At 44.1% G+C, this 19,850-nt stretch overlaps 3 protein-coding genes across 7 annotated transcripts; 1 reads left to right on the forward strand and 2 right to left on the reverse strand.

Annotated features, from left to right (window-relative positions):
- Positions 1-22: 22 nt before the first annotated feature.
- On the reverse strand, positions 23-4,916 carry LOC105283028 (zinc finger protein 436). Its single transcript, XM_011345476.3, has 12 exons — positions 4,360-4,916; positions 3,195-3,421; positions 2,943-3,101; positions 2,693-2,863; positions 2,291-2,619; positions 1,949-2,187; positions 1,657-1,837; positions 1,315-1,552; positions 1,076-1,216; positions 790-912; positions 484-633; positions 23-399 (listed from the first exon to the last, which is right to left on the reverse strand). The coding sequence occupies exons 2-12, from the start codon at positions 3,414-3,416 to the stop codon at positions 166-168; spliced, it is 2,187 nt and encodes a 728-aa protein (XP_011343778.1). The 5' UTR covers positions 3,417-3,421; positions 4,360-4,916; the 3' UTR covers positions 23-165.
- Positions 3,839-8,575, forward strand: LOC105283024 (glycerol kinase). Of its 5 annotated transcripts, none has more exons than XM_011345425.3 (11): positions 5,054-5,358; positions 5,423-5,615; positions 6,082-6,340; positions 6,444-6,661; positions 6,749-6,961; positions 7,105-7,215; positions 7,293-7,555; positions 7,641-7,846; positions 7,941-8,078; positions 8,143-8,220; positions 8,281-8,575. In XM_011345425.3, exons 2-11 carry the CDS (start codon positions 5,535-5,537, stop codon positions 8,391-8,393), a joined length of 1,680 nt encoding a protein of 559 aa, XP_011343727.1. In that variant the 5' UTR covers positions 5,054-5,358; positions 5,423-5,534; the 3' UTR covers positions 8,394-8,575. The 5 variants fall into 5 exon arrangements, with proteins under 5 accessions (XP_026824921.1, XP_011343727.1, XP_011343738.1 ...); XM_011345436.3 differs by having other exon boundaries at positions 8,296-8,574; XM_026969120.1 differs by lacking the exons at positions 5,054-5,358; positions 5,423-5,615 and adding an exon at positions 3,839-4,413 and having other exon boundaries at positions 8,296-8,575.
- On the reverse strand, positions 8,571-11,754 carry LOC105283025 (testis-specific serine/threonine-protein kinase 4). The gene is made up of 6 exons (XM_020032962.2): positions 10,463-11,754; positions 10,046-10,215; positions 9,726-9,875; positions 9,373-9,646; positions 8,950-9,135; positions 8,571-8,861 (listed from the first exon to the last, which is right to left on the reverse strand). The coding sequence occupies exons 1-6, from the start codon at positions 10,628-10,630 to the stop codon at positions 8,694-8,696; spliced, it is 1,116 nt and encodes a 371-aa protein (XP_019888521.1). The 5' UTR covers positions 10,631-11,754; the 3' UTR covers positions 8,571-8,693.
- Positions 11,755-19,850: the final 8,096 nt, after the last annotated feature.

The following is a 19,850-nucleotide window of genomic DNA, read 5'->3' on the forward strand; positions in this document are numbered from 1 at the left end:
TAAAATTAACGAAATTTTAATCTATTCATTATTTTAAATTTATTATCAGAGTATTAGAGAATCCATTGGAAAATGAAAACATGGCAACTTTCTGTAATGTAGATTATCCGTGAGATGAACCACGGAACATTTTAGTAAATTACATATACTGTTAGCTTAAGAAATTCAAGTATTTTGTACTAAGCTCAACCAGCTTCTGCCCTCTCCATCAACAGTCGCAGGAAATCTGATCTGCACTAATCGTACGCCCTTGTCCTGTACTATCTCTTTGTACTCGGACGTGGTCGGCACAACTATCATCTTCTCCTCTTCCTCAGTCTCGTTATAAGTATACACCGTTTCCACTTCGTCCATAACTTCGGTCTTGCACTCTGCGACCTCGTTCTCTGCGAAATTTATCTACAATGGAAAAAGACAACGTAAGTATAGTTGCGATAAGTGCGATGTAGTCGCGGCGAGCTGCCGAGCACTTTTGTTATTTACCTGATCCTCGACAACGAGATCCACCTCGCCGCCCACAGCTTCTTCCGCGGGTATATTCAGCACGACGTCTTCCTCGTTATATATCTGATCTTCGCCCTCCTGTTGTATAATTACGTGATCCTCGGTCACGTACAGTCCAGTTTCGTCCAGCTAGATGAGCAATAACGCAAGTGATAAAATTCCATACGGTAAAATACACATTCCATGCAACGATAAAATAGTCGTCTGAATTATTGAGTTGAGAAAGCGGTATGTCGCAGCTACATCATGTTTCACTAAAAACTAATGAATTTTGAAGAAATTTACCTGTTCATTACCGGTTTCCTCCGGTATGAGTAAGTTGCTGTCATTATTGGGAATCGTTATTATGTGATCTTCCTCCGTTGTCAATCGCGGCTGATTCACTATTATAGTGTCATTCAAGTGGCCCTATAAAAATGGATATTTTATAAAATATTAATGCGAGAACAGCGGACGCGAGAGTGATGAGCGAGCAAAAAGGAAAGAGTCTTAAATTTCTACGATGCTACGGATTATCCATCACGCTGTAATGATGGTATTAATAAATATTGAAAAAATTAATGTTTTTTACCTGAGTCTGCATATGCGCGTAAAGCAACGGTTTTCTCATAAAGCCCATACCGCATACCAAACATTCATACGGCTTCTTGTCGCTGTGTATAAATCTATGCGCGTTCCTGTTGTCTCTACTGTTAAATGCCTTATCGCAGACCTGAAAAGGTACATTTTTACGATAAGCATGAATTAAACGTCAAAGGCAGTCAAATGAAAAATCTTGTTTTAATAAAGATGACATTATTTTCAAAGCACCTCGCATTTGTATGGTTTCTCGCCTGTATGTATACGCCCGTGCTTCTTGAAATGCTCGGGATAGACGAACGTAGCTGTGCATTCCTTGCATTTGTACGGTCTTTCACCAGTATGCGCAGCCTTTATGTGATAATCGAGTAGTCTCCTTCTCTTGAAACACTTCCCACACTCGTCACACTTGTAACGTTTGTCGTTATAATGTGTAGCTCGCTTGTGCGACTGCAGATTCGATCTTTGGCTGGGAGGGGCAAGAATAGCGGTCTTAATACGAAAACGTTTCAGAGCGATTTGAGTAAGGACAATTGTATCGCCGTAATTCCGTAATATCCGCTTGCCACTCACCTAAATGTTGCTCCACAGAATTCGCACTGATACGGTTTCTCACCTGTGTGAATTCGCTCGTGATCGCGTATTTCCGCTTTGCGCGCGAATGCCTTACCACATATTTTGCATATATAGGGCTTGTATCCGGTGTGCACTATATTATGAGCCTCCAAATTGTGTAACGAACCGAAAGTTTTGCCTTCAAAAAACAAACGATTAATTAATAAACGTGAAATGTCCAAATTAAAATTAATAAGATGTTAGGTTAGTGTATATACGAGATGAATACACGCGTCACGCGAGTTCTTACCACACTGGTGGCACACGTATTCCCTCAGGCCATGCGTTCGCTCGTGCTGATTCAGATTTTGTTGTCTCAGGAATGTCTTGTTGCACTGAGTGCATTCAAACAATCGTGGTCGCACCTCGTGTGTCTTCACGTGCGCCTTGTACGTGTACTTGGACGTGAAATTTTTGCCGCAGATCTCGCACACGTACGGGCGAACGCCTGTGTGCGTGTTGGTGTGTCCCTCTAATAAATTCTTGGAACTGAAATGGAAGGACGGTTACGTTTAAATCGATTTTCTTTATCGTTATCCTTTTGTCGGCTTCTCATTCATGCTCCACTGTTTTCAATCAAGACATTCGGTACCTGTATTTCTTGCCGCACGTTTCGCAAGACCACGACTTCACCTGCGGATAATGTATTCTTTTGTGAATTCGGAACAGTCGCAGATTGCCAAATATACGATTACATATCTCGCACTGGAAGTCCCCCTCCTCTTTCGCGACGTGATCGTCGAGGTGCGAGGACAGTTCGTTTCGCTTTCTGAAATCCTGTCCACACACGTCGCAGATGTACAGACGGGCATCGTGCACGCTTTTCATGTGTGCTATAATGGTCTTAGCATCGCCCGTGACTTTCGTTTCGTCGTCTGGACACAACAAGCAACTGTATGTAGATTCGTCCCTAAGTACAACCTGAAAAGAACAACGTTCATACACACGATGCTGCTACGATGTATTCGGAAATTAGAAATTCTCTTCCACGTACTTTATATTCTGGAGAAGGTTCGACCTTAACTTTGCTCTTCTTCGGCTTTTTATCGGCGTTACTCAACTCGCTCAGCTCGTCGACTCTGAGCAATACCTCTTCCGATTCTATGAGCAGTTCCTCCTCCTCTTCTTGCTTACTCTCTTCCAGCTTCTTGTCATCTTCCGCATCCTACAAATGCCAATATAGTATAATCTGTATAAGGTGTACACGTAACAGTTATTTGTTCAAGCGTTGTACTGCATTTTACTTCTACTATTGTGCTTTGACTTTCTGCATTCTCTGTATAATCGTGATCATTATATTCTTCTTCGTTCTGAAACATGTCGGTCAGTTTTTTCACTGTGCTTCTGTAGTTGTTAAATAGCTCCAGCTTCAGTTCCGCTAATCTGTTCTCGATTTCATCCACCTGAAATGAATAAAAAGAAAGATTTTATTATTATTTCTGAGACTTCAAAGAGACTGTATTACAAAAAGACTGTCGTTTACAGTAGTGCTTTACCTCGTTGAATAATTTGAAGCATTTTTTACAAATAACGAGAGAATGGACACATTCCTCATTGACGTCTATTTCGAGAACAGCTGCTATGATGTCTGCAAGGGGCTTTTCGGATGTAGTTACGATGGAATCGTTGAAAATACGTACACTATTTCTGGTAGATACTCCGACCTTGCTATTGCACACTAAGCAATGTGTGCAATCTTTATCGGAGTCAGCAGTCATTTTTCCTGTTGCAATTAATTTATCTTAGCAATACCGGACTTAAATATAGCGTATCTTAAACATTTTTTTTCTGATAAGGGTCTTGCTTCTAATCTAAGACTCAAGTATAAAGAATTCTATGTGTGAGTGAATAGGCGGGCGAGACAGAGATAGAGAGTTTAATTACATATTATATAAATTTCATGCTTGGAACACGCAATAAAAATTACTCTGGAGCCGCCTTAATTTCTCAAAAACGAATATATTTATATATACTACAAATCTATTAGTAGCGGCATTATTTTTGTCATATGTAACGATTTACATAACGATTTATCCCGATTTATTACTGCAAACCGAGATTCACGTATCTTTGATATATCTAGAGTTGCAAATTTAAAAGGTCATTAATTCATTAGTCATTAATTAGCAATCTAACGCTGAAACGTTTGCGATGCTCAGGAGGATCGGAGCATCGCGAGGAAAGACGTGTGTCCGCATTTTCACGTTTAGCGCTAAATATGGCGGTTGGATATCCTCCGCCCCGCACTCGCGCGGAACGAAAAAATCCCGAGGCCGAGCGGTTCACTCGTAGGCGCTAAACGTGATGCTGAGACGTGGACACGGCTTGTTGGCATGCTTGCATCGAGTAACCACGAGGCGATCGTGGTTCGCAAAATTGTGGCGGACGTTCGGCGCGAAACGCACAGCCATGCTCTTCGCACCGAACGCGGGCCGCAACGAGCGCGACTCATCTTGACGATATCTCCTGGCAACGAGCGCAAACGTTGCCGAACGTGATACCGTCTGAAGTATGCGGCCATGCGACAATGCCAACAACAACGCGAAACATGCACGTACGTGCCGTGTCGTGCCCGGCCTGGCGATCGAGAGATGCTACGAGAGCGCGAGCACGAGAGGCGTTCGCAATAATAACAAGATACAAAAAGTTGCCAGCACTGACTTGAAATTTTCGTTTCCCGGTACGGACGATTGGCAGCGAGAGCGAGAAGCAGCTGTGTGAAGAACTCCCTGAAGAACCGCCTTCACGCCTGTTTGGCGATCGCCAAACAACGCCGTCGACGATCCTGAAAATGGCGACGCACAAAGTTCTTCAACAGTGTACCGAGCCGCGTTCTTTTCACCTTCCGACGACTGTCGACGCGGAACATGAATCCGGAATCCGTTCCGTTAAAGGCGTTGCGCGACGCGCGCCCTCTTGCGGAGACGCGCCGCTGGCGATTGCCGTGTTGCGGGATTGCTTGCACGGAGTATTGAAATATGTTGTGATAAATCGAGACCTAAATGCGACAGAGAGAATCCATTCTTCTTGTGGAACGCAGAGACTAATGATGAAACTTTCTATCGTTTGCCTGTAGCATTATACGACTCGCTTACAGACGCTTACGAGATCCTGATGGGAGCCATGCAGGTGTATGATGCTGCGCGCGCATTTCATTAAGTTTATTAAACAATTAAACAAACGAGTATAATTTCCTTGATTGTATTTCGCAAAAAGAGGCATTTACTAATAAATCAAAAATATTTGCAGTTTCATAGATACTTTGCTTACGGCCCTGGTTCGAGGTTCCTACTTTTTAGTTCCCAGAATGTCCACTACAAGCCTCCACTATCTCCGATTGGAATGTGAAGCAGTAGTACGACTCAATGTAGAGTTAGCCATAGTTTAGTTTTAAGTAATACAACTCGATAATGTAAAATAAGAATTTTTATTTTAAAGTAGGACGCGCGGCTTGAAAGCAAATAAAATCCAATCGTTATTTTCAAATATCGAATTAAATTGAATATTATACTAAAACTTGCCAGGATAAAAATCCCTTTTCTTCTAATGTACAATATCACTGTCTGTACAAATTGTTCCAGCAGAATAAGCCAGTTTGAATCAGTTTAGACTGGTTTAAACAAAATGTCTCGATTACTTTGATATTGCTTCGATGTCTAGGTTAGTTCAAATCCCTGAACATGGATTGTTTCTCTGTTATGTCGTAGAGAATATTGCATTTCAGGAGGAACGAATCACAATAATATAGTTAACCGTGCAACTGGCATTGCCGCTACACGAGCAGTGGAGCGGCGCGTGACGATTGTGTTCGTGTCGAGGCGACTACATTCGCTCAAATGAACAACAATGAGTCGGTGAATAGATACGGGCCTCTCGTCGGCGCGATTGACGAGGGCACGAGTAGCGCTAGATTTCTGGTATGGAAAATCCCCTTTTTTCTTTCTTTATTTTTGTTATTACATAAATATAAAGTGTCTTGCAACCACGGGAGATTGCGGAAGCAGTCGCAACGTCGGCGGTCCATGTACGCGCTAATACTCTGACAAATCGATTTGTCACGAGTTATTTATGTAACAGAAATCAACAATGACTCACTGTGAAAGTTAGAATTGAACCGATACTGATTATGATTTACGTTATAGCTTGTAATATAGGATTGCAAGATCATGAGACATTTCTTTATTACTGGTTGTATTGTCAACATAATTATGACATAAAATGCTTGTTTTCATTTTTTCCTTTTCTTCTTGTAATATTTTGCGTGTCAATGAACAGTGGCATTTTAATTGCTTTAATGATAACTGTACATACTTCCAATCTGTGCTTACTTTCTTTCATATTGTGAATTATTCTTTTAATAATCCTGTTTCATGATTTTCTCAGGTTTTTGCGGCAAACACAGCAGAGGTATTAACATACCATCAAATTTCGATACCACATATATATCCAAAAGAGGGATGGGTTGAACAAGATCCTTTAGAGATACTCAAAGCAGTCAGGGAATGTCTGAAGCAAACTGTGTTCAACTTGAGGCAACTGACGATAGATCCGGCTGATATAGTCGCGATTGGTATCACAAATCAGAGAGAGACTACGGTCGTATGGGACTCTGTCACGGGAGAACCACTTTACAATGCCATAGGTAAATTGGCTGCGTTGTATATTATACTCCTATACGTGTTTCTTTTGAATCACATTTTGCCATAATTTGCATGACACTCATCAGTTTCGACAATACGTTGCAGTATGGATGGATATGAGAACCACATCGATTATAGATGACATACTAAAGGACATACGTAATAGGAACAAGGATTACCTGAAGTCACTTTGTGGCCTGCCGATCAGTCCATACTTTAGCGCGCTAAAATTAAAATGGTTGTTAGAAAATGTGCCTCGTGTTGAAGAAGCGCTGGCTGCGAAGCGTCTCATGTTTGGCACCATTGACTCCTGGTTGATTTGGGTTTGTTGACCGAGTTGTTCATGAATTGTAATGTAGAGGGAATTTTTATATGGCGATTTGAGAACAACGTGTCGATTCTGCAATTAGAATCTGACTGGTGGTGTCAACGGTGGTGTTCACAACACGGACGTCACAAACGCTTCCAGAACAATGTTAATGAACATTGTAACGTTAAAGTGGGATCCTACTCTATTATCATTTTTCAAGATACCCGCTGAGATTCTACCGAAAATACGGAGCTCTTCGGAGATTTATGGTTACATACAAGATGAATTGTTGCAGGGAGTTCCTATATCAGGGGTATATATAACTCTTATCTTGTTATTTATGACATGAAAAAGTATTACAATCGCAAGCAAAATTTGCGATAATGATAATTACGAATACTAAATTACGAGTATTTGAACTACCTTATTTAATTGTGAAAATCCTTTTCGTTACAGTGCTTAGGTGATCAGCAGGCAGCTTTAGTGGGCCAAATGTGTTTCCAGCGAGGGCAAGCAAAAAGTACTTACGGAACTGGTTGTTTCCTTCTTTACAATACTGGCACAGCTGTAAGAAATTTCTTACGATGCCGTGCATACGGTAAATGCCAATTTCGAATAGAATACGAGCAGAAAATTTATTGCAGATTGTGGAATCGTCCCATGGATTATTGACAACAGTAGCATATCAGTTAGGCGCGCACACTTCGCCGGTATACGCCCTCGAGGGATCGGTAGCTATCGCAGGTGCCGTTGTGCAATGGTTGAAGGACAATCTTCAGATATTAAGCGATATAAAAGAATGCGAGACTATCGTCGAACAAGTATCTATGAACAATCGCGGACAAATCGTTTTCGTGCCGGCGTTCGCTGGGCTATACGCTCCATATTGGAGGAAGGATGCGCGAGGGTTGCCAATTTAATCAATTTTATTGTTAGAAACGTGCCGTTGCTCTTCGCAGCGATGTTAAGTCTCCGCGAATTCAATGTTTCAGTGTGATTTGCGGCATTAGCGAAGATACCAATCGCACGCACCTCGTGAGAGCGGCTTTGCAGGCAATATGCTTTCAGACGAGGGATATTCTGGAAGCCATGAGGGAGGATACTGGCTTGACGTTGTCGAAGCTGTTGGTAGACGGTGCGATGACGAATAATGAACTGCTGATGCAGATGCAAGCCGACATCTGTGGGATTCCAGTGGGTAAGAAAAACTTGGCATCTTCCAAATAACTTGGATGTACATACGACAAATTATTCAAGTCGATAATACAAATCTGTACAATTTTATAAGAAAGTTAGGCCACTGATGTGCGAAACTACTGCGCTCGGCGTGGCGATTGCTGCTGGGAGCGCAGAGGGAATACGCAAGTGGGACGTAAAGATCGACGCCACTGTTCCCAGTGACATTTTCTTGCCGTCTATAACGGAGAACGGTAATTCAATATTACAATCGATAAAGTTTCTTGAAAATAGAGGACTCAAACATGTCTGTTTTAGAACGCGACATGCTGTACTCCCAGTGGAAGTTGGCCATCGATAGAAGCTTAGGCTGGGACTTACCTCCGGAAACGAACAGTAACTATTTTACATTGATCAGTGAAATCGTTACGCTAATGCGATCATCTCTACTCGTAGATACTTCTGTTGCAGATGACGTGAAAGATATACATAAAACGACTGCGCCCGGGTTATTTGCAATCAGTACCATGATACTGCTTATGATTGCCAGGTATAGATCCACTTCATAGGGAGTCTGTTAGATGCAACACGCGTGCTGCGCATTTAGAAAAGGTCTGCTACCAGTGCAACGGGAAATATTCGTTACGATGCAGTTTGCAGCGGTTGCATTATTACTTTTGCATATGTAAGATAGTATTATTTATGAAGTGAGGAGAGAAAGAGTCAAGATTAAAAGTGCCATAATATCGATCAAGTAGTTACCGTATTATTTCAAATAATGTGTCAATGAAAATTGGTTTCTGAAACACCGTTTGTTTTTTTTTCATTGCATTCTAAGCATTTTGTTCCTTTATAGTTCGTCGCAATCTTCATGGCTTCGTGTTTACATCGATCTTTCTGATCTTCGCGTTGTCCTCGATAGGATCATCTTTCGATTTCTCGTTCATGGTTCCTTGAAAAATTGCAGGAACGATCGATACCAAATGGTCGTCAAACGTCTGGGATTCCTTAATCGCTGGCTTTGCGGGCATTATTCCCTGCGATATGTAAAATGCATGATTAACTACGAGAACACAGTTTATGAAAGATGTATATATATGTAATCGTGTCGGTATTGATTCTTACAGCAAATCTATGACCTAAATCACTGATTGACGTTTGAGCAACGACGGACGTCTCGAGCCAGACATCGGTTTTTATATCGTTGATGCATAATCGTACCGATTGCGGTACTAATATACGGGTGATGAGAGAACGGCACGACTGCGATACTTTGGGATGCTTGGGAAACACCACTTTGCTCTGCACTTGCTAGATAAGGGGATAATTATGCCAAATAAATTTGGTTGGCACTTGCACATTTATCCATACTATTCTACATGATACTTGTATTTTTTACGTTAATATTTGAATTTTATTTGATGTACGATTATGGAAAGATTGCGACGCAAATCTCTGAGCAAAGAGGGAAAAAAGGATTTATTACAGAAACGATTTTGATCGACCAGAGTATATCGGATATACCGGTCGTGGCATATACCTGGGTACCTTTAGTAGTTGCGCGTGATTCCTGTCATCAAACGGTAGCCGACCGTAAACCATAGCGTAGAGCACAACGCCCATAGACCACACGTCGGAGAGTTGAGGCTGGTATGGTGCTCCCCGTAGAATCTCGGGCGACGCGTAAGCGTAACTGCCGCAGTAGGTTGTACTGAGTGGCCACTCGCCGTTCTTCGGCTTCATCTGCCCTCGCGCGAATCCGAAATCTGACAATTTGATGTTGAAGTGATGGTCCATCAGCAGATTCTCGCATTTTATGTCCCTGAAAAAATTTTCAAAAGAGTATCGCAACGCAGCGTAAAATAGTCTCTACTTTTCGCAAAATTTCTTTATTGTCTTACCTGTGCACTATGCCGCGGTCGTGGCAATAATCAATGGATTCTAGGAGTTGTCGGAACCACCTGCGGCTACGGAGCTCGTCGATGTAAGTGTCGCGACGTATCACATCCAGCAGACTACCGTTCTGCGCGTATTCCATGATGATGTACACCCTGTAGCAACAAACGGCTTTGAAACAATTTTTGACAAAAATTTCACAAAATCAAAATTCAGTTTTATGCGATAAAATCTTTTTTGATCTCCTTGATTACCCTCGATGCTTATTTTTATGCTAAAAGTATCATTTGACAATCAATCGTGTACATCTGGAACGCAAACTAACCGATGAGTAGTTTCTATAGCCTGTAGGAAACGAATCAGATTCGGATGCTTCAATCCTTTGACCACCTCGATCTCGCGAGGTAAGAACTTTGTCAGGTACTCCCCGGGCGCTTGAAATTTCGAAACTATCTTCACCGCCACTTGGCAATCGTGTCGATCGGATTTTGCGATCTACGTAACAAGTATACTCGAGATTAAAAAAAAAGAGATTTGATATTACAAAAAGGAGATAAGTGCGATACGAATTAAATTACGTAAAGCACGATAATTTAAACATGCAGGAACACAAAAGCATTTTTTTATAAATCATGTTTTTATCCGGAATAATAAAAGACTATAATCTTTCATTTTCAACCTCATATCGTCGCTGGATCAAAAACGCTAGGCGGAAGAGAGTGGGCGGGAAGTAGACAATTACTTTGACTGTGGCGTATGATCCAGCTCCTATAGTCTTTCCGAGAGCGTAACCGTGCGACTCGAGCACCGTCAATTTCTTCTCCAACTTTTCACCATCCTTCTCGTCCGTCGTTCTCGTGCCAGGCAATAGTTCGTTTGACGCGCATTTCATTATTGGTACCGTCGCCATTTCTGGCGGAGATAGGGCTTTTGGCTGCAAAAAAGATTTTTCGAATAAACTGTGAATTATGAAGAGTCGATAGAGATTTATTGTATGGTTGAGAGATCGATTTCAATTTCGGAGAAAATCATCAAAATTTATCACAATTTTGAGGCTACATATTGTGCGATACTTTTTCTATAATGAAATAAGTTGCCTTGATAATTTCTTCATATTATATCAAACGAGTTTTTATCCGATAGAGAATTCATTTTGCTTGTTGCATTGAACAGTATGTCAGTTTTTATTTGTGGAACATGAGATTTTTATTTAGTTTTAGCATCTGTGGACGAAGATTTTGGACTTTCAACGTGTTCCGAAACAACATATGACAACTGAAGTGTGAAAAGTATCGATGATCGAAATTGCGATGAAATCGATAACAAAGCCAGACAGATTCTTTTTATATATTCACTTCTCATTCCTTTATGCATCGGGTTTCTATTAAATTTATATTACTCGTCATGAATATCAATGATTAGGCAATCTGGATCTCATCATAAAAAGCTTTGTTAAAAAGAACTTATGAATTTGTCCAATGCTGAGCATACGATTTCGATGCTATTTAAATATTTTATTTATTCCTTTTCTTACTTGAACATTCTTACATATTTCATATTATCTCATGCGGTTTCACAACTTTTCGTTCGATGACTGAAAAGTTTGCGTGGGATTGTAAAAAGTAAACGCACATTCGATATCTACAACAAGTACTTAAAAAAAAAAGAGAGATCGTTATCGAGTGGTATTGTCAGCGGCTAACACATAGGCAAAATGTATAACCGTGGTATAAATAATATAACGGTATATAATTCCATGTAAGATGGGCGTAGGCTTGGCCATTACTATGCACTATAGATGCGTCCTCTCTTCGTGAGCGACTGGAATAGATCCATTCGCGAGCAGATCTAACGCGGCAAACTGGACCTACAGGACTTTCGTCTTTTTCTATTGACCCTAACTGTAAGAAGATTGTAATTGCAGCTGTCGATGCATACAAGGGAACCAAGTTTTGTCGTTCATCTTTGATACGTCATTTATATATTTCCGACATATTTCTCCATCATGACAGTTAAAAAGTTCCATAAACTGCAAAAGACAATGGAAATATTCAAACTAAATTTTGTCTAATGTATAATATTTGCATTGGCGATAATTTTGGTTTAATTAATTACGTTCTTCGCATATGCGAAACATCTCATCTAGTTCAGTTAAGATATTATCGAAGCCAATTACGATACTTACCGGAGCGTAGCATCTTTTGCACATTGATTCATCGCACGCGCTCTTTCATGAACGTTGATTAATCCTAATTGATAAAAAGTCACGTTAGAAGAGCGGCATGGTCCTCGACGATTTTGGTTTCCGCTTGGCAAGAATTTACAATTTTCAGAGTTTATCTCAATTAATTTTCAAAAAAATCTTCTAATTTAACGTTTTATTTATTCTACTTGATTCTAATTCAATTTGATCTGAAGGTGAATCTTGCTAATTTATCATTAGGATTCAATGTAACGAGTGCAAGGAACGGTTCGCGCGTTTGTCGTTCATGCCGTCTCGGATTGCAGGGCGACACCTTGTTCTACTTAACGACGATGCCGTTCCAACAACTTTTTAAGTTCCGTCTAATTAGTCGCCCACGGCGACGTACGACATATCGGTCATTCTCCTTGCGGATCCCGTACTTCGACGTACGATACAGGACTTACATTCCACGCGCAAAGTGCGAAATTTATGCACTCGGCTCGGAATATTTCCTTCTTTTCTTCTTATGAAACTGCGCTGAGATTTTGATTTTATTTCACACGCTCAATTATAATATGGTTCACTCATCACATCTTCCTCTTAATACGCTTATCTGAGCGCTGTCACCTCGTGAGAGATTAACAGATATCAAATCAAAGACGGGTCGCTCATGTGAGACGCGTAATATGCGCCGCGAGGTGCAACTTTCGCTTGGCATTCTCAAGATGCGGTATGACGTTATATCGAGAACAAGTAATTCATACATTACAGTCAATGCTACAGATATCTCCGATTATCCTTCACAGAAGCAAGCGTTTATTCGCATGAACGCGCAACGTCTTACGCACACGTCTTATTCACGCGTAATTTGCGTGCGTAACGTGAGAAATGAACAACCGGTCGAGAGGACCGTCTCTTTCTACTTTTACCTTATGGTGCCGCAAGAATATTTTTCATTTGCATGTCAATTAATCATAAAGCGACAGCGTGGATCCTTGCGCTGAGATGCCGCATATTTTCAATTGTAGAATAATCAACGGTATCTCATTAGCACGTTTCTTAAGCGTGCGCCGTGCGAGGCAAGCGCGCCTTGAGAGAGCAAGAGGATGGATCGTCGCCGTGACACGTTTCCCGCTAGACGGTTTTCCCGTGCAACAGTCTTGCGTAATAAGCGACCGCGATCTCGCGTATGCACGACCTGTCCAGGGAGCTATCGCGATACGAAACCGCGCTCGCACGGGTATCATAGGCATTATATCTGTTTTACATTTCTTTTTTGATCGTCCGCCTCTCTCACGGAATTACACGTACGCGCGGTCCCCGCGTTACTTTTACGCAAGATCCTACCGGATCTGGTACCGCGTGCATAAATTAATCCTTTGTTACTTGCGGCGTAGTTTCAAGGCAAAACACGCTGCGTCGTGGCTTTCTGTATCGCGCACGTGAGAAGATGCTGGCGTTAGATAGATTTCACGTATGTTTCTCTTTCTCTCTCTCTACAATGTAGTGCAATAATTATTTGCTATTGTCCTCAGATTCCTGCAAACTAAGAATTCCTGCACAAGAATAACTTTCGTAACAAAGTGATCTATATTAAGTACTTTCTCCGCTTAAAGACGAGTGACGGGCAAATCAATTGTTCTCGTGTCAAGTCAACGAAATGATCCCATAGTTTGCAGCGGCGAACTCCCATAAACGCAGGCTATTTATAACGATTTACTTGGCCGATCTCGTTTTCTATGGTGGCGATTAGTCTTGTTGGACATCGATAATTATCACTTCTTCCATTTTACTTCCCTGTTCCCGACACTGCGCAAGCATCCGGAAGCGGCGGCGTTCTTGCCGCTTGATACATGGTTACATGTATCCGCTCAACCCAGGTCAAGCGTGAATCTAACCCGCCGCGCTATTACCGTTTAGAATAGATCTTAGAAGATCACTCTGGATTTTACTTTTCAATCCCGATAGTAACATAACTACATCCGCGCTTCCGCAGTGATTTCACATTAGCGTCTCGTCGAGATCGCGGCCGTACTGCAAAATATGTATACTCCACATGCATACCGTGCAATTATACGTCGGCACGTGGATATATATTCGGCTTTTTCTAGATCTGAAGTAAAGTAACGGGTTGCTGCTCGGCGATCTGCCGAATCATTCTTCGGCTTCTTCAGCCTCAGCCAGGTGGAAAAGGCTTGCCGGGACGCCGAGACGTCGGACGGATCTGTAAACTGTGATAGATAAATTTAATTACCGCTGAAATCTGTTATCAAACGCGCGAGAGAGCAGTTTACACGCGCGCGATGTAAAAATTACTGTGGAACCACAGGCCCCTATCTTCGTGGCACTTCCTTATTCCCGACGTAGCAGCCAGGCACCCGGAAGCGACGTTCGTTTACTTCTTACACGGGGGGTGATACACGGGCACGCAGACACTTATCTCGGGTCAGCCGGAGGCCCAATCCCGCCGCGGTGCTCGAGACTCATTTTTCCCGCTGAACAATGCGGCGAACCCGCAGCTGAGCGCCGCGGAATCCCGGTCACGGAGACCTTTGGACCTTGGAATTTAGCAAGTCAAGTTAAATTTAGGTTGTCCAAGTCCCCCGGTCTAGCAATAAACGTAAAATCCAAACCTGTTTGGCCCGTCGGAAGATTTATGTTACCCGTATTCCCGTTTACGTCTTGGATCACGAGACGCAAAACGTGGCCTTGCGATCTACGTCATTTCTAACTGTAACTCAGATCTGCTAATAATTCATGGTCGACGAAATTTGAAGAGATTGCGCTGAGAGATTGATGCACTTATCGCTTTATCTACTGCTGCGCTATAATATCTCTTTTATCACGTCGTCATACATGTCACATGTAATCAACTTTAGCTTCTTCCGTTGATGTTCTGGTATAGGAGACGTCCTGCCTCTTTCCCATAATTGATAACGCTTGATGCCATCCACGTAGCATTTGAAGGCCGAGTGGCCGAAATGTGTGTCGCCTCCCAGAAAAGAAGAACTGTTACTTTAAATGACAATATTTATTCTCCGATTCTCTATTTTGCGTTGTTCATTCCGCTCGCGCGCAAACTCAATCCCGCGGTGCTCCTTATTGACGGGCGCGCGATTACAGGCTATGAAAATCGCATTTCTTGTGGGTTCCGTCCGCAGCGGTACTTGATTACCTTTCGTACGCGTTAAGAAATCTTCACGGGAGAGTCCGCAGCGGGCTGACCTAGTCAGAGATTGTCAGTATGCAGAAAATAAAACGTGCGTCCGATAAAACGCGTTCGCGAGATGATCGACGAGGTAATTCGATCGCGCTTACCGCCAGCCTCGAAACAGTTCGAGATATCGGTCGGCGCAGGCAGTTGCAGCTGATCAGCAGCAGGATTCCATCTGGTTTCCCTTGATAGCTGCGTTCTTGACTACATTTTGCATTAATCGATCGCAGAAACTTACCGAAACCGCAGTCGTTAGATATGTCTAACGGTCTCCGTCGTAGAAGCACGTAATTAAAATGAAAATGTCGAGACGACGCGGTTACCAGCTTCCACGATGCTCCAGGACAACATTTTCTCGAACGGCGACTCGGCATTCCGTGTCCTGGATGTACTGGATGGGTCTGACATTTTACAGACGGATTCGCCGACGATCCTGCCGTGACCGTTCCGAGATTGGCTCGCGTAAAGCCTCCGGTAAATCAAGCAGATTAATTCGCTCGGATCGGGTCACTGGCTCCCAGGCTTAGCACAATAGAAAGGAAGTGGCTTTTTAGACCCGCGCGCGACGGAACGAAATTTTAATGGCCGGAATGAAAATCAAAGATCGCGAAGGAAACTCGCCCCTTTCATCCGTTAGAACCGCCTTGCGCGGATACGTTACGAATGTGCACAAAAAATTTCACTCTGCGCTCTGACTTCCTGACGGCCGACGTAACGCCCGATAGCGCTCCTTCATTAATACTCGCCACCAATTGGCGAATACTGATTAGCGTGGCACGTACGCGTCAGCGCGATCGAATTAACTATCTCGCTGTTGGAATTCCTTCGCGCCTCTTCGAGAGGCGATTCCTCTCATTGCCGCGAAATGAATCTTTAGCTGTACATTTTACATCTGCATATAATATACTACGCTGCAATATCATTAATTAAATATGAAACGTCAATCTTTTTGGTTCCATATCTTCCTTCCTTAATTGAACCTTACTTGAAACATCGCAAGTTTTAATTTTTTACCGTACTCTTGTCTTGCACATCCGCAAGAACTCGCGTAATAATAGCCGAGATATTTCAAATTTATCAAACCGCTCGTTGTTGCGAGAGAGAACCGTACGTTTCCGTTCCACATAACAACGAATTACGATACGTTGCGTGTCGCGTTACGCCCAACGCCGGCTCGTTAAGCCTCGCGGCCTTATCGAGATCGCACCCTTCGATCTCTCGTCAAACCGCGGGCGTCATTAACGTATCCGTCCAAATTGCGCCAATTAACCGGCGGTCGTTGATACAAACGCTGCTTTTTGCGGCATAGGCAAGGAGTCGGCGCGGATTCCGCGGTTGCGTTCCCTGCAATCGGCCTCGGTGTTTCAAGATACGGGTATATCGGGTACGGATACGCGCACGCGAATGCGGGTTTCCGCGTACCTCATTTCTCGTCGATCACGAACATCTGCAAAAAGTAATAATTTCATAAAATTAGTTGCTACGGCGAACGTTGCTACGATGGGGGAATCTGCGGTAGTAAGGCTGGCGAACGCGCGTCCCAAATCGAGAGTCTCGCGACAAAGCGATCGAACCTGACCCAGTGAGGCTCCTTGGTCCCCGTTCGCCGTCCCGTGTTACTCGTGATGCCGACGACTCACGGTGCATCGGTGCGCCGTAGGTCGCGACTTGACCCACAGTCTTGAGGCTCTCCGCGAGAGTACACGATCGGTCCCTCTCTTTCTCCCTTTCTCGCTCCCTGGTCGCGATCCGCGCACGGCGAGCCGACAACGGGGAGCGCCGAGGCGCGCCGGCCGAGGAAGAGGATGAGGCTGCTGCCTCCTCTCTCGTCAGCCTCTCGAGAGCGGCGAAGTGCACACGTGCACCTCCGGGCATTCGCGGGTTGGCGGCAGTCGGCTCTTGAGAGCCGCCCGGTGAATGCCTCTCGCGCGGCTCTTGCACGCGCGATTTTTGCACGACCGTCCTCGTTGTGCTCTCGAGGCCACCCGGGGGTGCAGCAACGAGGAATCCTCTCGTCGACAAGTGCCGATAACATTTGGGGCAGATAATCTTGAGGCTCGTGGTGAGGCGCGCAGTGTCGGATATTCAGTGAGACGAGAGAGAAAGATAAGCAGAAGAAGTAGAAGAGAAAGAAAGGGAGAAGGAGATGCTAAGTGCGATTTTTAGCGGACTCTAATCGCTGCGGAGGAGCAGCCCGCTTCGTTTGCGCTTGGTCTTATTGCGGCGCAGCGCGGCATGCCGGTCGGTGGTGAAATTGGTGCCACGGATGGGACGAGCAACTGCCAGCCAGAGAGACCAAGAGAGACGGAGAATTCAATGGGATTGTCCGTGTACGCTTGAAGCATTTGAAATTGTTCTTTGTTTCAATCCTCTTATGCAACGGCGCCGCTAAACATTTCGCAGTTGTGTGGTCATTGTTGCACGGGTGCGCAAACGGTGCACGTGGATGGGAGTGAAGCCTCTGATCGCCAAAATGCCCTAAAGAGAACAGGATATCACGATATTAGTGTTGTCAATCAAACTGGCGAATTAATCATCGAAATAACATCCGCGATTCGCCTTAATTTCAGTCACGTCTGGCAAGAATTATCCAGAAATGATTACCGAGTCGAATCTCGTGCACAGGTAGATCCGCCGTTCCCCGTGCGATACCGTGCGAAAAAGTGTGCCGAAATCGTTCGGGTATTCGTGAAGCAACGGTGGTAACGGTTGTACGAGTTTTTTCGCGTGTTAGTGGATCACTAGGTTTTCCAACGATGATTTCCCGGTAGCGTGCTTGTTTGCTGATCTCAGCTCGATTCATCGGTACCGTTTGCGAGTGCAAGTATGACAATAGATTCGATACATCACGAAGACACGAAGCCGAATGTACAAGCTTGGTCTTCAAGAAGCTGGAATACCAATCCGGTCGTACCCGATCCCGATGACCTTTCTGCCCTAGCTTGAGTAACGTGCAAAACCGCAGGATTGGAGTCGCGACCGAAGATTAATACCTTGGAATTAAGTGGTGGCGAGCTCGAGCTCGCTCGAGTTCGAGTTTGAGTACGACAACCCACGACTTGATTTACGCGCGAATAATGGATGCGAAGATAAATCGCTGATGCACTTAGCGTGCGCACTCCTCGAGTCACTCGGGATAATCGCGAGGCTCCGTTACGCCGGCAAAAAAATTGTTAGGAACCGAAGGACGTGGAGCGGCACTGCAGGACGAGAGTGTGAAAAAATATTTCGTAAGAACCGCATCCTTACAGCCGTTACAGCGAGCAAGCAAGCAAGCGACCGGCCGGCTTGATCGTCACGCGCGGTGAACGAGTGTGGGAATATATTTCCCGAGACATGAGCGCGGTGACAGTGACACTAATGACGCTTGCAATACAAGGAAAAACCACTTATGCTTGACATTACGCGCGATCACGCGTACGCGAATGATTCTGTAATCGTGGGAAAGCGTAAGAGAGGATCGCGGAAGACGCCAACGGAAGGACGACGAAAATGAGAGGAGCAAAGACGCGAGCTGCACGAGAATATTGACGTGGTTGGGCAATAATGACTTTTTACATTGATATCGGACGATCGCGAGAAAGCGAAGGATATAACGAGCAACTGGTTACGAGATACTTTCGAGACGAGCGATTGTGCGCGGAAACCTTAGAAAATGTCTTGTCTCGAGAGATCCAGGATCGGAGCAGGAAAATTCATGAATGAGAACAAAAAAGAACGAAATACGCAGACTGGGAAGAAAGAACCGGCGATCGAATTAAAACTCTGGGGGAGAGTATTTGTAAATAAATTTCCATCGGGATGAAAAATATACGTCGACATAAAATATTCCCACGTAAATGTCGCGAACGATAATTTACGGGCGTTCTCCGGCACGAGATCTTAATAAAGCCTCGTCGTAAAAGCGCGTTTTAATTCCGTCGACATCGGAGGAAGAACAAGTCGTGCCACGCCGCATTCTGCGAAGGCTACTTACGAGTCGTTGCCTCGACCCGTAATTACGCAAGTGTAAACGCAATCGCGTGGGCCAGGTGAATAATGCGTCTGCGGCAATGCATGTGTGCGAACAATGTATGTACGCTCACGATTTAACGCTCGTTCGTGACGATTGAACAATCGGAGCGGGAAGATAAAGGCGAGTACTGGCGTCGAACGAGCAAAGAATCGCATCAAAATCCGTGGAAATTAAACGAACGATCGTAATCGCCGTGCGTAATTTAAATATAAAGCAGTCATACTCCTTCAAGAATTACGAGAGGGAGAAAACGAATGATGCGCTTCAGGAGGAAGCCAACTTGAAAGAAGCAACGAGCAAATGGCGAACCGGACGGATCTGCCTCCGGAGCTCCTCGTTCGCTCGTGAAGGAAGATATAAGCTATTACCTAAGCTGTTACGACTGAAGGCCGGGGTCGCGAGGATCAGGCAGTGCAGAATCCCACGGCTCTCGCGGCTGTTGATGCGATCGAGCGCATAATCGCTGCAACCAGAAAACGTAACACAGAAACGAAGAAAAAGATTCCTCCCCGAGAGACCGCGTATCATGCGAATTCTCTCGCGTCGGATAATCACGCGTACCGGGTAAATTAAAGAGTTCCGCGTGCTACGTGACTGACTTGTGCGAAAGGGAGAACGAGGGATAATTATCGCGCGCTCGGCATTGCGAGATGATGGATCGTGCGCGCGAATGTACGAAAGGAACAATGAGACCGCCAGACGAGATCCTTTCCTGA

This window comes from Ooceraea biroi, chromosome 4 (genome assembly GCF_003672135.1).
Source record: "Ooceraea biroi isolate clonal line C1 chromosome 4, Obir_v5.4, whole genome shotgun sequence".
NCBI lineage: Eukaryota > Metazoa > Arthropoda > Insecta > Hymenoptera > Formicidae > Ooceraea > Ooceraea biroi.